This window comes from Hippoglossus stenolepis, chromosome 9, assembly GCF_022539355.2.
Source record: "Hippoglossus stenolepis isolate QCI-W04-F060 chromosome 9, HSTE1.2, whole genome shotgun sequence".
NCBI classification, from domain to species: domain Eukaryota; kingdom Metazoa; phylum Chordata; class Actinopteri; order Pleuronectiformes; family Pleuronectidae; genus Hippoglossus; species Hippoglossus stenolepis.
The window spans coordinates 11218408-11235457 of record NC_061491.1 but is presented as its reverse complement, the minus strand read 5'-3'; the positions used below and the strand labels follow the sequence as shown (position 1 = coordinate 11235457).

The 17050-nt window shown below is 39.0% G+C and overlaps 1 protein-coding gene across 1 annotated transcript; it reads left to right on the top strand.

Moving 5' to 3' along the window:
• The first annotated feature begins 2871 nt into the window (after positions 1–2871).
• Positions 2872–10330, top strand: got1l1 (glutamic-oxaloacetic transaminase 1 like 1). The gene is made up of 8 exons (XM_035166385.2): positions 2872–3097; positions 4410–4591; positions 4858–4975; positions 6199–6416; positions 6527–6677; positions 7217–7382; positions 7563–7705; positions 8269–10330. The coding sequence occupies exons 1-8, from the start codon at positions 2890–2892 to the stop codon at positions 8406–8408; spliced, it is 1326 nt and encodes a 441-aa protein (XP_035022276.1). The 5' UTR covers positions 2872–2889; the 3' UTR covers positions 8409–10330.
• The last annotated feature ends 6720 nt before the right edge of the window (positions 10331–17050 follow it).

The following is a 17050-nucleotide window of genomic DNA, read 5'->3' as shown; positions in this document are numbered from 1 at the left end:
TTTCATAAAGACAAAAAAGTTTTTTGTTGACGGAGCAACTCTTTTAGATGTAATGTGGTAATACGTTAAATTCCACGTGGCTTTACTTTCAATTTTAGATTATGCGCTTTAATGTTTTCTATCATCGTGACAAAGGATTCTCAAATGAAACACTGATGTGTGATTAAACATTTTGAACCTTGGACATACTTTGAAGTGTTTTCTCTTGATTGCATATGGACATCACTAGACTTTAAGTGGTTCATTTTCCGCTCACCCTCGTCCTGAGCTGAGTGTTACACTACAGTTCTCTTCAGGACAGACAAATATATTTGGAACACAGGGGGCCCTCAGACAAAAAGGTCCTTTGACGCCAGATGTCAGGACTCAGCAGTTTGAATCTAATGGAATCAACAGCACCTTAATTAGATAAGTACCTTATTCATGCTGGTAACACGGTGGCGTGACAAAGCTACACACCACTGGGTCCAGCTTACTACCTCTTTGTCACTACTCACTCTAATAATAGACTCCAGTAAAGTAGAGGATAAATCAAGTCTTTTCCTGAGATCACCACAGATCTGGAGTCACAGAATCAACTGAGGCTTCATTAGAGGAACTGCAGCGTTTAGTTTCTGCACCCAGTTTGTAGTGTGAGGGCTTTTTCTCGTACTCTCATGGACAATCATGGTGCAGTTTGATGCGAAAACATGTTCAGCGATGGACCAAGTCACAGATAAATATTTTGTTGTCAATCACTCAGTATAAAACGAAAAACCCATTTTTCGATTTTCTTCACAGTGGGCTACTCCCACAAAGACAAATCCATCAGAGGAATGACCAAAGATACAGATTTCTGCACATGCAGCTGTCTCGGTAGCCAGCAGCCCTGAGGCATATATTACATTTACAAGAATGCAAGCCTCCCTATTATATGACTGGAAAAAAAATCTGTTGCACATAATGAGGCTTATTTTCTGATGATAGGTATTGGGAGCAATAGTACAGTGGATGAATCAGGCCGGAGGAAAGCGTGTCTCTTGAATTACTCCAGGTCAGCTGATTGACAAGACCAACTGCCTGGTTTGGCCATCTACTGCCATCTAGTGCAGCGACATGTGACTATCAGCTCCGTAAAGTTAACTACACAGCCTGGCTCGCTGCTCCTCTCCTCAATATAATAGCTGCAAGATGTTGACTTTGATTCTGGGTCTTATAGATTGCTGTTAGATTCACCGCCTCGTCTTGTCCCCACAACATGGCTGTTCCTTCGATTCCCTGCCCAGGAGAATTGCTCTATTTCCTGGATGCACGAGCGCAAAGGGACAGTGGCATTTTGTTATAACTTGACGAGCGAGAGAGGAGAGAGGGGAGGAAGCTGGCTGTCTCATCCTTATCTCGAACTGAGTGCAGAAATATGCTTTGGTTTACAGGCACATGCAGAAACACAACATTAACACGACAGAGGAGATGTAATTCCACAAGATAGAAGTAAGTTTGATCTGTAAAAATATGCCAGGGTGTATTAAAAAAACTTCGACTATGTATGGAGATGATTCAATCAAACAAATGGAAGCAGGAAATCTTAAAAGAATATTGTGAATATGTCCAGCTCATGTTTATGCACCAAAGACCAAAGGAAATTCCTCTTTTGATGAAAAACCTACTTTGAAATAAATAGAATTCGGTTTCTGATGTCGATTTTAATTAACCTGAAATATGTACGCAAATCTGTCTCACCAGATTTTGTAATTTAAAAGCCTTTGAATTTATAGAAGTGATTTTGTTTTGCTTTGGAAAGATGTATTAGGATTTTTTTTCCTTCTGAATTCAACTAATGGAGCGTAACGCGATCGGCTGAATGTTGGTTTGGTACGAGCCAGAATCGATTGCTTATCCTTGGAATCCTGGATATTTTATCTTGAAATGAGGGATCTGGAAATGGCCTTTTCGATTTTTTAAGAATGCCTAATTTATCTTATTTTAATATTACAAACCTCCCTTTACTCCAAAAATATGTCTCACCAGAGTTAGAATTTTACGCCTGTGAATTTCTAACACAATTTTTTGCATTGAAATTAGGTATTTGAAATATTTTCCTCTATGGAGCATAACGTGATCAGCTGAATGTTGGTTCGGTTCGAACTAAAATCGATCACTTGTCCTCGGAATCCTTGATGTTTAATCTGAAAAGTTTTACATTGAAGTTTGCGATCATAATTTGGCATGTTAAATTTGATTACATTGAATATGTATTATTGTGATTGCATTTCATTATGTTTTTGTTTTTTACCTCTAAATTCAACTCTTTAAAAAGCGAGGTTTGAAATATTCAAATAACATATATTCAACATGCTATAATTCGATCAGATCCACGGATACCAAGAAAAAGCAATTGATTCTGGCTTGAACCGAACCTACATTCAGCCAATCACGTTACTCTCTGATTAATTCCGTACAAAAGTACAACATTTTCAAAAAATATATAAATAAATTAGTGCTGGAAATTCAAAGGCTTTTAAATTTGGTGAGACAGATTTACTTCCATACTGAAACACTGTTGCAGAATCAAACACTATCTCTTCATCAATGTGAGGAGGATGCTACAGGCCTGTTGTATAACCAACAACACACGTTAATGTGGAGCAGAGATTGGTGGGTTGGGATTTGTGTTCAGTGTTTGGGGCTAAAACAAGCACAGCTGAGGTCTTTTCGACCAGAGCTGATAACAGGTCCTGTCTGATGACGATAGCTCACTGTGACCAAAGTAAACTCCCACCAGCAGACCCGCAAATTAGGGAGGGACAAACTCATCCATCACCGTTGCCTAGGTGACAGTATCCAGACGCGTGCTGTAGCCTGGCAACGGAGTCTAAACAAAAGGCCGGATGTTACTCGCGGGGTGAGAAGATGAGTCGACCCAGCGGTGGCCTCGGTGAAAAACGGGTCAAGCTAAATGGAGGAGACCCGGGAGGTCATCACTGTGAACCGGTCAATACTCACTCTGCAGCAGCAGCGGCGGCGGCGGCGGCGGGTCCGGAACATGGTCCCGACTCAAAACTACTGTCCGCCCTCAAGAGAGACTCTCAGGCCAGGAGAGTGGACCTGACAGGGAGAGGTGGGTCTTTATTTACAGTCTGTGGGTGAGTCCCAACACCCGACCTGTCTGATGACGCTGCTGGATGTTTACTTCTGTGGACGCACCACCCGGAAACAGTAGCAGAGGGAGGGAGAGAGGGAGGGTTTTTTATAGCAACACTTTCATGTTATAACATATCGATCTTCAGTTTATTATGGGAATGTTTCAATGTTGTTATTTCTTTTTAGACAGGTGGACTTCCTCAGAAATAGGCTGGACGATATGGTCAAACATTTTATCAAGATGAAAAAAAAAAGTTTAAAAAAAGTTGATAATTATCTCAGCAGATGTCACGTTATTATTTCTTTAAGTTTGAAGACTGAGGTAAGATTGTGATTTTAAACTCTTCTTTGTTGACAAACACTTGACGAAACATCTTACAAAACTGTGCCTGATCAGTTATGTATTACACTTCCTCACTGTGCTTGAACTATGCATAAGCATCAATACATATTTTGTTATATTGCCATTGATGAAAATGAAATCCTTATATAATTATTGATATAATGTTATTGCCCGGTATGAAAAGGACATGTTGCTGTCTGTCTTTTGATTTCATGGTTCACACTTTCAAGAGCTTTGAGTTAATGTGGCTCCATCAGTTTGAAATCACTAGTGGTAATGCATATAACACCTATCGTCATTTACACTGAATTACTGACTTACTCTGGACATTTTGTTTGACATATGACTCATAATAAGTTAAGGGAGAATTCACAGTGAACTGGATTTTTAGTTAAATAAAGAAATGATGTGTTTATTTAGCTGCAGCTCCAGAAATAGTTTGTGGGAAAAAGGGACAAAGTGTTGATGTGATTTCACCCACAGATTTCTGAAGGGACATTTTCAGACCTGGAGGTTGGGTTTTCCTCGCATCAGCACATATGTTTCAAGGATAAACAAGTGGAGCAGCTGGAGGGTCTGTGTGGACCTGAGTGTTCTTGAAGTACATGCCAGTGCACTAAATTCTCAAACCACCGATTATAACACCATATTGCCTTCCTAATGGTACATAACAAAAAAAGCTAAGATAAAAAACTGTGCCAGACCACAATGGTTTAACTTGACTCCTGATTGTTACCTCTGCCAAAAGGTTTATGATCACTCCTGTCCATTAGTTTGTTTGATTGTCAGCAGGAATACGTAAAATCGAATGTGAAATTGAAACTGAAATTTTCTCTCATTGTCACCTCTCTTTCTCTTGTCAGATTCACCCTGATTGATTTTTCACCGTTCGATACAGCGTCTTGTTGGATTTTAATAATACCTGTGCACTCACTGTCTTTTACAGAGTATTACAGCGAGGAGGGGAAGACCTTTCAACTGCGTCTCGTTGGGAAAATAAAACAACAGTTAAGCGCTGATCCCACCCTTTGTCCAGAGTATCCACCTTCTCTTGGGCTAACAGAATTCACCAGGCGAGCCAATGAGGCCATTTTGGGGAAGAGCTCCCGGGCTATAATGGAGAGCCGGGTAATCTCAGCTTTACATATATACTGTAACAAATTATAGCTTAGATGCATGATTACTACTCAGTCTGTGCAGCAATAAATAAGGCCCCTAACCACACATACAATCAATCAGCCCTATTACATGGACTCACTGGTCAATCATGAATTTACACTCAGCTTCATCTTCAGAGTAAATCAATACAAGATCAGCTCTGCAGTGTTTCATCATCATCATAGTTATATTAAAAACTAGACCTAATTCTTCATGTTAATTGGCTGTTGTTGCAGGTGTTGGGTGTCCAGACCCCCGGTTTTACTGCTGCTGTGCGCCTCGGGGCTGAACTCCTGAGGCACTGCTTCGGTGCTGCTTGGTGCGGTCCGGTCTACCTCTCCTCCCCTTGCGATGGTCGAGTAAAACCCTACTTCCTGTAAACAGCATCTAAAGACACAACCCCCGGTTTATTGGCATTAAGATGTGGCACACGTTGAATTATGCTCATGGAACATCAATAAGCCAATGCAGCTGATTTCACATCAACCTGATGAGTGCAATTACAGTGTGTGCACAGTAAAACTTCCACATTGTGTTATCTACATAATTAGAACATAACTTCTGTGTATATGCCACAATAACATGAACCGATGATCAGATAACACAGCATTTTACTGTATCCATAGCAACAGACATTTTTCTGAGATTTCAGAGTAAACAATTTTGGAAGTGGAAATAACAAGTGTATGAACAAGACAACAACGAAAGGATTTCATTCCAGACAGAGAGAAAGTAGCTCATTAATTCACACAGACCCCTTGACAAACACTCATTGAAAGTATTTTACACCCCTCAGATACAGTGTATTCACTAGATTTGTGAACAAAAAAGAAAATATGTGCAAGACACATTATAATGAAGAACTGCATGAATGTAAGGCCTCTAGAATGTGTTATATGCATCACTTTAGATTCAAAAATGCAGAACAAATGTCTAATCATGGTGAGGGTGTGCATTTTTTAAAGAGTTTAAAGAACGAATTCATTCATTACAAATGCATCTCAGACCAGTGGTTAAAAAGGATGTATTTGAATTGTTACCTCCACCAAGGAGGTTATGTTTTCACCCCTGTTTGTTTGCAGGTTGGTTGGATTGTTAGTAAGCTTACACAATAACAAGGTTTAGGGTTTGGACAGATAACCACAGAATTTGGTGCAAGGATGTGGTCTGAGTCAGGGAAGAACGCGTAACATTTGTGTGCGAATCCAGATCATTCGGTGGATCCAGTAACTTTTTTCACTTTCTTTAACATTGAGAAAGGGCGTTTATTTTTATGTCACAGTTTCCCCAGGAAATAATTCATTGATCATGATGGGAAAAAGATCAGGCATATTTAGGGAACTAATATTTCTGAGTGTGTGAAATGTGGTGCAGCTTGATTGAATTTAAAGGGACTGTTTGGCCTTGGTGGAGGTATGTGCACTTCTGAGAACCATCCTAGTTTTCAAAAAGAATCAGTATAAAAAAAAATATTCACTCACAGTAGTCTCTTACTGTAATTACATGCTAAGGTATCTCGAGGAGTTTGTTCTGCTTTAGACATCTAATATTATGTTTTGACTTGATCCTCCGTGCAGACTCATTGGCTGGCATCTTCCAGGCAGCGGGGATCCAAGATATCCGTCAGTATTATTACTGGGATGATAAGCTGCGGTGCATTTGTTTGGAGAAGCTTCTGCAGGATCTGGAGGGGGCTCCTGAGCAAAGTGTTGTTGTTCTGTCAGCGTCTGCCCATTACCCAACCGGAGCAGATCTCTCTCAGGATCAGTGGACTGTGATTACACAACTAATCATGGTATCGATACATTTACAGTCTCTAACAAAGGGTATAATGATTTTTATCAGACAAGTCGCTCTTAACTGCTGCTTGGATCATCCTTTGCTGTCTTGGCACTGTTTCAACAGAGGCGGAGGCTCTTCCCTTTCCTCTTGCTGCCTGCTCAGGGGCTCTGCTATGGAGATTTTAAGCGGGATGCCTGGCCTGTACAGCTCTGTGCATCCCAAGGCATGGAGCTCCTTTGTGCTCAGTCCTTCTCCCACTGCTTTGGCCTTTACGGTAAGAGTAATACTAAAAATACATCTGATTGCAAGGATTAATGTGTTTGTTCTTATGGCCATAGGAACTCCACTTGGCAAAACTAGCCCATACTACAAAATAAGTCTGTAATCTGTGACCTTAAATCAACACCAAGTACAATTCAAAACTGTTAATCAATCTTAGCTCTTTTATTATTATTTGCACAGTCAGATAGTTTTATCATTGCATAAAATAGACGAGAGCAGCACTGAATGTTCATGTTTGTCTTACTGAATGTTCCACAGAAGGCACATGCTCATATAAGTCACGTTTTCTGTTGCCTTAAAGTAATTGCTCTCTTGAGAGAGAGAGAGAGCTCTGCATCTGCCTCATGTAACTCATCATTAGGCAGATCAGCTCTTTGCTTTTGTCTCAGTGACCCTCTATTCACTCGCCCAGAACCGAGTGGCTTATTTCATTTTCTCAGCCAACTTATTTTCAGCAGAATTAAAGTAATGCAACTGGAAAAAAGTGTTTCTTTGCACCTGGCTCCTCTTCTTGTTCTTAACCTTTCCCAGGTGAGGCTGTGGGTCACCTCCTGTGCGTGTTGAAGCAGAGCTCCCTCCTGTTATCTCTGCAGTCTCAAGCTGTCAAATTAGTCAGGTCACTGTGGGCCCGGCCGTCTGTGGGAGGAGCAGATGTCGTCACCACTGTGCTCAGTAACCCAGCCCATCTTGCTGAATGGTGAGTCATGCTCCACGCATATGAATTATCTGCTATTTGAAAAATGTGGCCTGGACAGTAGCATCACTACTGTATCAGTAGATGTACGAAATGATAGCTGGACTGCTTGAGCGATTCCTTCATGCACACAAAGTTAAACTGCCAGTGTCCTTAGCATTTGATGTGATTATTGTCCCCCAGGCAGGGAGAAGTTAAGCGCATGGTTGAGAGAAGTAAGCTGATCAGAGACATTTTGAGAGAGAAGCTGAGGCTTCTGGGAACTCCAGGCTGCTGGGACCACCTGACCCAACAAGGTGGACTCTACTGTTGTACAGGCTTGAATGGTGAGGAGCCAACTGTTTCTGACATGTTGTGAATATTTGAAAGGCTGTTTTTCTAATAATCTATAGCAAGTGATTGACAGCATTACGGAACACATGTCTGATATTCATGAGGACTTTCTCTGCTGCTTTTCTCATCTCCTCTGTTACCTCTTTTTAAAAAAAAAATAACTGGGATGTGGAGTGCATTATTATGTATTCATAATTTTGAACAGAATCAAGGCTGGATATTCTGGCTGTGTTTTAATAGAATATGATTATTGCACTCTATAAACAGTTCCAAAATATTTTTGGCTTACTTTATGTCTGAAAATCACATGCTTTAACAGTAATCAGTGTACTGTAAATTAATATTCATGATCTTGGCATCCTACAGATGTTTTACAGTCTCTGATTTATCAACATTAGATAAAATTGCTAATCATATGATTATTTTACTGCCACTCTTATTCCAGATGGAATTTTGTTTAAATAAGACCAGTGTTCTCCAATGAAGCAACAGAAATATTATCTTAACAACCTCTGAGTGTTCTCTGTACTGCTTGTGTTTTTTTGGTCTGCTTTAGATCAGCAGGTGGAATTTCTGACAAAGAGGAGACATGTGAACCTCCTTCCCAGTGGCTGTCTGAATGTGAGCGCAATCAACGGCAGTAACCTGAAGTATATATCTGAGTCCATCCATCTGGCCATGACCACTTCACCATGATCACATGGCTTTTGAAATCAAGATCTGAAATCTGTGTCACAGGGGCTTTCAGGCTTCAGTCAAATAATGAAATACTCTGTTTCCTGTAATTATTATTACAGCTGTGGCAATCACAAAGTAAATGTTGTTACGATAGTTGTAGTTAACAAAGGAGAATGATTGCATATTGAACCTGCGCTGACTTTTGATGATAGAAGTCCAGTCATTAGTAACTGTAAAATAGACCTGACCCTTCAACAAAATGTGCTGTGATTGTTTTTGGCAAATGTTCCTCCTCTGCTTTTGACGTTTCATTTTCATATGGTAAAATCTCTACAGCTACAGCCATCAGCTAGTTATCTTAGCAGATTGGCAAAGGTGACAAAATGCAACAGCCACCACTTGTATAATTCAATGAACATGCTTCTTCTGGTTGCTTTAATACCAAAAAAATCCTGTAATTGTCAATTTGCAATCTCTGTTTCAGTTTACGCAAGTTAGGCAGCGTCTATACCCGTGTTTAACCCTGGTTGAGAGGCGGTCCAGACCATAGACTGTATATAAAGATAGACACCATGACAGCTCCTCAAAAGTGAAGCCAAATCATCTGAATTGCCCCCTGGTGGCTGGATGCAGTATTGGTCATAAACTCCACCTCCTGCACGTTAACATATATACATGGACCAAACTAAAAATCAAATTTTACTCAAACATGGTTTCTTTCATTTTAGGAATAGCTCTAATGTTTGTTCAAGTGCAAATATTTCTGATAAGTTTTAAGGTAAAACGTCTGGACACAGACTTGTGATTGGTCGAGCGCATGTACAAGCAGGACCTCGATACTGCAGCTCCATGACTCTGGCTGCAAATGACCTCAAAATCTGTATCAGCGATATTTTGGATACATTTTTGTACAATGGGAGGAAGTGAAGATGCGTCATCCATCTTTATATACAGTTTATGGTTCAGACCCATTGACCTGTGCAGACAGAAAGGCCACATTTTCAAACCCCTAAACCAGGACCCCTGTATGTGAGCACATGTATCCATCATAGGTATTTTCATCTGGATGGGAGACAATTATTTGAGTACTCAGCACAGCTATATGCACCTCTCAACACCATGGACACTAGGACTCCAGCCATTCCCCACTGTGTTCAGTCTTACAGATTACATTAATGCTAAGCTAAGAGGCCCCTGGCTGTAGCATACTGTATTTAACAAAGAGTGGTATCAAACGTATCATCAAACTCTCAGCAACACAGTCTATTCCTATAAAAATGTTCCTTTGTGTATATATTGGGCTTGTTAATGTGATTAATGCTATTTATGTGTCATTTTAAAGTCATTCCATGTTAAACTGACTTGTGAAACGTCTCTAAATTTGTGAATTTAGAGACGTTATAATATTTTCTGTGGCTATATACTCTGGATATTGTTAGAAACAACAGGCTCTGCAGAAACCAGCACTATCTAATATAATGTGAATCAAGAGCTTATCAGAGGCCTGAGGGTAACCTTTAGAGGGATAAGCCTCAGACAAGCAGCCGTATATTGGTTGCTGCGTTCAAAGCAAAAAGGATGCTGCATGCATTCCTTTCAAGGTTACAGTGAACAGCAGGCAGAGAAATCTCAAACGTATTGAAAACATGTGCACTTAATAGTTCAGCTGGATAAACAACATTGACTAAAACACTGTCACTGCTTCTCTCAAGTGAGTCTGATGCACTCTGGTGCAAACATTTGAGATTTTTCTATCCATAAGCTCAAGGCATTTCTTATCAGGTTGGATTCTTTTTAGATACCACAGCTCAATAATGCGACCAAAGTATTTTTAGCCACACATTAAGAATTTCTCTTCATCCATCAGACTCATGTGTAAGTGCACGACTGCACCATTGACATAAGAAATCAAACCATATATATATAAGATATATTTTCTTGGCTGCTTCTCAGAGTATTATTTCATCTGTAAAGAATTCTGATTCATAATAAATTATATGGAGCTTTTATTGTCACATGGTCAAAATAAACATTTCCAAATGATATGAGTGTATTAAAACAGAAAATGATTTTCTGAAATCTCACATCTGACAGTAATGGATCATGTTATTTTCTTGTTTTTGTTAAAGATTTTTTTTAAACACATGCTTTTTATCTAACTAAATATACCTGGAGCCTTCCTTTCATTTGTGAGTATGTCACCATTATCGCTGCACGTTGTTTAGTTCAGAGAAACAGGTTGCGACATGGAGCCAGTGTGTTCACTCTTTTCATTTTAGTGACCTACGGTGAACAATGACGATAATCAGCATCTACCTTCACAGTCTCATCACATACAATGAGCCATTAGATGTTGTCTAGAGCCCTTTGATTTGCATCTGGGCATGCTTACCTGTACACAGTGTCGGCAGATATTTGCTCAGATCACAGGCTTCATGTTTTGGGATAAATTGTGGACATGATTCCTAATATTTCCCCTAATACAAGAATAAAGAGGGTTGCCCAAATAAGCTGAATTTACACAGACTGCAAAATAACAAAGTTAAATAAGAGAAAAGGGTTGGTTGCCTTTCAGCTAATAAAAGCCTTTCTCAGAAATCATTCTGATTCATAACAAATAAAACGATTACATACATACATTGTGTGTCATGCCAATGTATTTGGCCGATCCCTTCTTGGGATTACAAGACACCCTAATTTACCGACACAAATCTTCCAGTATTAGATATATAAAATGTGGGGGGAAAAGCAAAAAGAGACCACGCACACAAAAAAAAAAAAAAAATATATATATATATAAATCTATAGAAACCCCAAAATTTAATTATGACAAATAGAACTATTACATTTCATAAATTAACTAATTAAGAGCTTTTTTTTCCTCGCTCCCTTCTCCGGTCTCACTATTAATAAATGAATTGGTCTCTCACATTGATCCATGAAGTTATGAGGGTTAATTTGCTATGAAGATTTTTAGAACCTACTATGATTGTGGTTCACCTGTTTGACCAATCAAAGGGATAAAACCCAAAACATGTTCTTGTCAGTGGCTTATACCTGAGATATACATGAATATAAAATATAATAAATAAAAATTCAATGATTTATGAAGGCCTTTGGAGTGTACATACCTCCGCCAAGGCTAAAACGGTGTCTTGCCATGTGGAAGAAAGTGGGGGAAAAAATGCTGGTTCTGCCCATTTATCCATATCCGCTACAATATGTCACTGATCCTTGCTTGGGTCAGGCCCCACCCCTCCACAAAATGTTACAGAAATTAGTTGAGCAGGTTTTGTGTAATCCTGCTAACGAACTAACTAACAGACAAACACCTCCTTTGTGGAGGTAAGGAAGTCATCAAATGTATAAATTCTTTGACAGAATTCATATTAGTGTTACATAGAGGAACAAATGCAGATGTAAAACAAAGACAAATCCAAGGAGCAGTTTTAATTTTGACTCACGAGTAAGATGACAGTAGAATCCAAAAACTCAAAAGTCCAAAGGCAACGTCAAGAAAGCTGAAGTTGGCAAAACACACAAGGAAAATCACTAGAAAAAACACTGGAAAACTTACTAATGAACTAAGGAAAAACTGACAAGACAAACTGGCCCAGAGCAAAGAGAAACACAGACTAAATACACAAAGTTAACAAGACACATGTGAAGCTAATGAAAGCGGGGCAGGTCGTCATCAGACAAACAAACCAAACAAAGACAGGAAGTGAAATAAGAGGGACACACAAGGAAAGAAGTTTCAAAATGAGACTGGAATTAATAAACTCAAAATACAAAGATTTAAATCCAGAAAATCAACACAAGGAAAACATCAAAGTCAAAGTCCATAAACACAATGAGTCCAATAAAAGAAATCAACACATCAGAAATCCAAAAGGTCTCCATGGTCCAACACAAATAAGTCTTTCAAATGTTCAACACAGGGTTAGAATCATGACAATTAGAAAGTTGTATTCATTATTTGCTCAATGGTTGATAATGTCTGTCCAATGTCTAGTCAGACTTTGGTCCAGAGTAAATGTCTCAAAACAACTGAAAATTAGGAAAACATTTTATTCTACCCAGTGCTTTTGTTCATGGCTAAATACTACTTTTTCTTTTTTTAAATAACATACAGCTTAAGATGTTGTGTTTGATGTTACTGAGCAAATACTACCATGCCAACATGCTAAACTGTGACGGTAATGCTAAACATGATACATGCTAATCAGCATATTGATATAAGCTCCTGACATCGCTAACTAACTCTTGTCAGTGTTAGCGGCGCGATAGCGTCACAAAGCTATTCTGATCTGCGGATCCTCTCTTCATCACGACTCTATCAAGCAGCTACATCGATTATAACCTGGACTGTGAATGTGTAATCACATGATTGTCAAGTATAAATAAGCAGCAGTAAAGGCTTTCAGGTGTATCTTTTGTCTCCAAGAACACTGTGCTATCTGACATTGGCCACTGATTAAAGCCATAACTCATACTAAGTGAAGACAAGCCATCAGCAACAAGAAAATAATTCTATGAAAGCATCATTCTATTCGAGTGGAGTAGAAATAACACAGGAACTTCCAGTTCATGAAATACATTCACATAAATGACTTCGTTGTCAAATCCTGTTAAATGTTATTGCTGCTTAGTCATACGTTAGAAGGGCACTAGCGGATGTTTATGACGCACGGTGAACTGAAACGTGTCTACTGTTTCTACTCTAAAACACTTTATTCAGGTGTGGCCTATTGTAAGGAGACTTCAACAGATGGATGCGAGGTGTGTGAATCAGTTCTGTGTAAAGGAGGTTACGTTTTATCAAACATATTTACACCAACATTTAGTGAAAGGATGGAACATGGGCAAAGAAATAATCCAAACAATTTTGGGGTGGATCCAGGATGTTTTTTTCTCACTGTATATAGCATTGCAAGATATGGCATTTTTTTTTATGTTCACCAGTTTCTTTATACTGAGAAAAAAAATCATAGATCTTGATGACAAAAATCTGGCATATTTAGGGCACTGGTGTTTCTGCGTGTGTGCAATTTGGTCTAGCTTGATTGAATTTAAAGGGACTGTTGAACCTTAGTGTGGATATGCGCTCTGCTGAGTGCGACCTTAGTTTCCATAGTTTTGGAAATCCATCATTGCCATCAGTGATGACAATACCAGCATTCAACATCATTGAACCTATGTTTGGTCTTTAGTTTAGATGATATGTCTAACACTGCATTCACCAGATTTCCTCAGAAGATCAATCTTAGCCTCTGACTTTTCCCTGCCATCTTATAGCCATTTGTTCTGAGTAAAGCGTCTTCTCATCTATAGATGGCCATGAATTCACATTTTATTAAGTGCTTTTGGAACTGACATAAGTCAGAGTCTGATGGGAATGTCTTTAGTTTAAGTGAGGGGTCACAAGATTTTGTACTGTATGTCTGTGCCAAATTTCATCAATCCATCAATCCATTAAACTTGATTTGTATATCACCTTGCAGGTTAATGCAGTTTTAAAGGCTTCACATTTGAAAGATGAGCCAAGAATAAGACTAAACAAATAAAAATGCTGACAATGAAATATCATAGAATAGAATTTAAAAGCTAAAATAAAAATAATGAATGATGAAAAGTAAAGGGGATAAAAATATATACCAATATTATCAATATAAAACACACTTAATTAGAAGGTAAGCTAAAGAAGTAGGTTTTAAGCTTTAGTTTATAAATAAACACTTGTAGCTTCTCTCACAAGGCAGTCACTCGTCAGAGGATCACCAGTAACATTGATCTTCAAGGACCTGTAAATAACCTTGAAATCTGTTCAATCAAAAGCATGTTAGATAAAAACCAAACAGATACAGGAAGATATGTGTCTTTCAAGGTTCATGGACCATGACAGTTGAAACATTGATTGCAATGTAAAGCTGTATGCAGATATGACAAATACACCATGGTGACTCATTGTGACATCTTCCTCTGTATAACTCAGGGTCTGAAGTCTTGTTTTCATCACTCTGTGTTTGACCTTCGAGGCAAGCGGTCTCAAAATACTTGAAACATCGTCTGATGACACCGCACAACACCATCTACTGGGGTACAAGGCAATGCTTTACTGTGAAGAGTTGTTAAGCCGTGAAGTTGTGCTGTCAAGTGTCCGAGTTTGATTTCGTGATCACAAATCCTGCACTGCAGTTATACCTTGGTAAGTTAGTTAGTTGTCTTATTTTAATCTTGACTTTTTTAGTTGCTTTAACAATTGTTCACAAGTGTTGAGGAATAAGGAAGGAATAGTATCCAATTTCCCAACGTATAGCTGCTTTTAGACATTCACTGAAGTCCAGACAGTTTCCTGAAATTGTCAGTCAGTTGCTTCCTGCTGGCCCCCCAGTACAATGTCCTAATGAGACCATGTGGGGATACAGAAGAAGGTCTGAAAGGTTCACAACAAACAAGTAATGGAAGTGTTAATGACGTTTCTGACACACAGACCTACACAAAACTGGAAGAAGACAAATATCTCCGGATGAAAAAGAGGAGCCATGACGCAGACGAAGATGTCAACCCGGAAAGACGAGACCTACAAACAATAAGGACTTATACAATACACTTAACAATAAGCCCATTTGCTGCAGTATTAACAAAGATGCTGCACAATGTATAGGCTATGTCATGTCCTGCCTACTGCATGTTTAACCCAGACAAAAGCCCTCACCTGAATGGAACTGAAATGTTGATGTTCTTTTGAACATGTCGGATTTGAACAATCTCCTGCTGCGTTCTACATTTGTAAAAGCAAACTCAAGAAAATGTCAGGACACAGTTTTCAAGACATTTTCCTGTGTTCATGTCATGAAAGAGCTCATTACAGAAAATGTACATGAAGCTGTATACAGCCAGGCTGAGCTATTTCACATTAGCTTTGATATCCCATAGAACAAAAGGAATGTTGCTCATTATCCCATAGAGAGAACACGATGATCAAATATTGCATCTGATGCTTGAACTGTAAATTCAACGTAAGTGAATGTATGTGCAAAAAACACAGTTCCCGTCTTTAGTTTATAACCGAGTGATGGCAAAGTATGACGGGGGAGGTTGCATTTGAGTCCTCGACTCTGGAACAGCCTGCTGCCAGTGGAGCTGAGTTTAGCATTCTCTTTGTCCAATTTTAATTTTAATCTGACCTATTTTATTCCATTGATTTGATTTGCTATATTGTTCTTGCATTTTATTCTTTTGTGTTTTTTTGACTGTTTTGCAACTTTGCACAACAGGCGCTATTGTCAGGGTTTATTGTTTGTAGGACCTGGATGCTGATGACGGACTTAACAGTAAATACAAATTTAGTTAAGTAAACAGACTTACAGTCACTGGAAGACAGGTAGACCAACTGAAAATCCAAAGCTCCGCAAAAAGTCACAAATGCGAAATAACAAAGTAAAGTGACGATGGTGAGAGAATCTGAAACACTAGGAAACGTGAACAGACCCGACAAAGGGAATATGGGAGGCAGGGACGGTTGAACACAAGTAAAACACATAAGGTGCAGACAATCCGGCGGGAAACAGAACAAAGACAGGAAGTATAGCAAGAGGGACAGAAAGAGTGGAATTTCAAAATAAAACAGGAACAAAGAACTCAGAATGCAAACAAATATCAAAACACAGAATTCAAATCCAGAAAACTTCAATGGCTTATGTGCAATCCATTCCACTGTATATATTCTCACATAGTATATATTCAATTTTTACTCTGTATCTACTAGTTTTTATTCAATTTATATATTTTTAAATAATAATACTATGTTTTGTTTTTTTACATTTCCCTGCAATTATAAGTATTGCTTATTTATTTTCTATTATTTACTCTTGTGTATTTTTGACTGCTGCTGTAACATCGTAAATTTCCCCATTGTGGGACGAATATACGATTATCTTCTCTTATCTTAACTAAAGCACATATTTCTTAATCATTGTATTGCCAGTGTGTTGAATGTTCCAGTGCGCCTCTGGTTCATTTCTGCTGTAACACCTTGTGCTGGCCGTATGCTGTAGTGAGAAGAGCGGGGAGAGTTAACCTCTATAATTACATACAGCTAAACTCCTTAAGTATTAAATGAACACTCGGAAGCCTCAGACACACTGTGTGAATTAAACCTCCCCTGGGTACGTCACACCAGGATCTCCTTTACCATGCCTTCTCCTCGGGCTTCAAAGCAGGCTATTGATTCAGAGTAGCTCCACTAATTGAAGCATACAGAGCAGTGATTGTTTGCCCTCTGCTGTCTGGCTTGTTATGGGAGAGACTGAATGTCCTGATAATCAGTTTAGCACAAATCAAACACCCTGCCCACAGAGCTCCATCTGTGGCCGTCCTCTCATCCAGACACCACATCACGTCACCTCCTTATCAGTCTGCCCCCTTGGTCCCTTTACAAATATTTGTGACCAGTGGAGGATGAAAGTTCGAACATTACAGACACTGTGTCACGGATCTCTGCTGCTGCATTAATCCAGGCAGCAGTGGGGGATACATTAAAAGGTGCCTGTCACAATAACCCATCACTGTTATATATATATATATATATATATATATATATAGCTTAGGATAATGGACGTTTCAGGGGTGTGTTGTTCCCCTGTATATAGTATTGA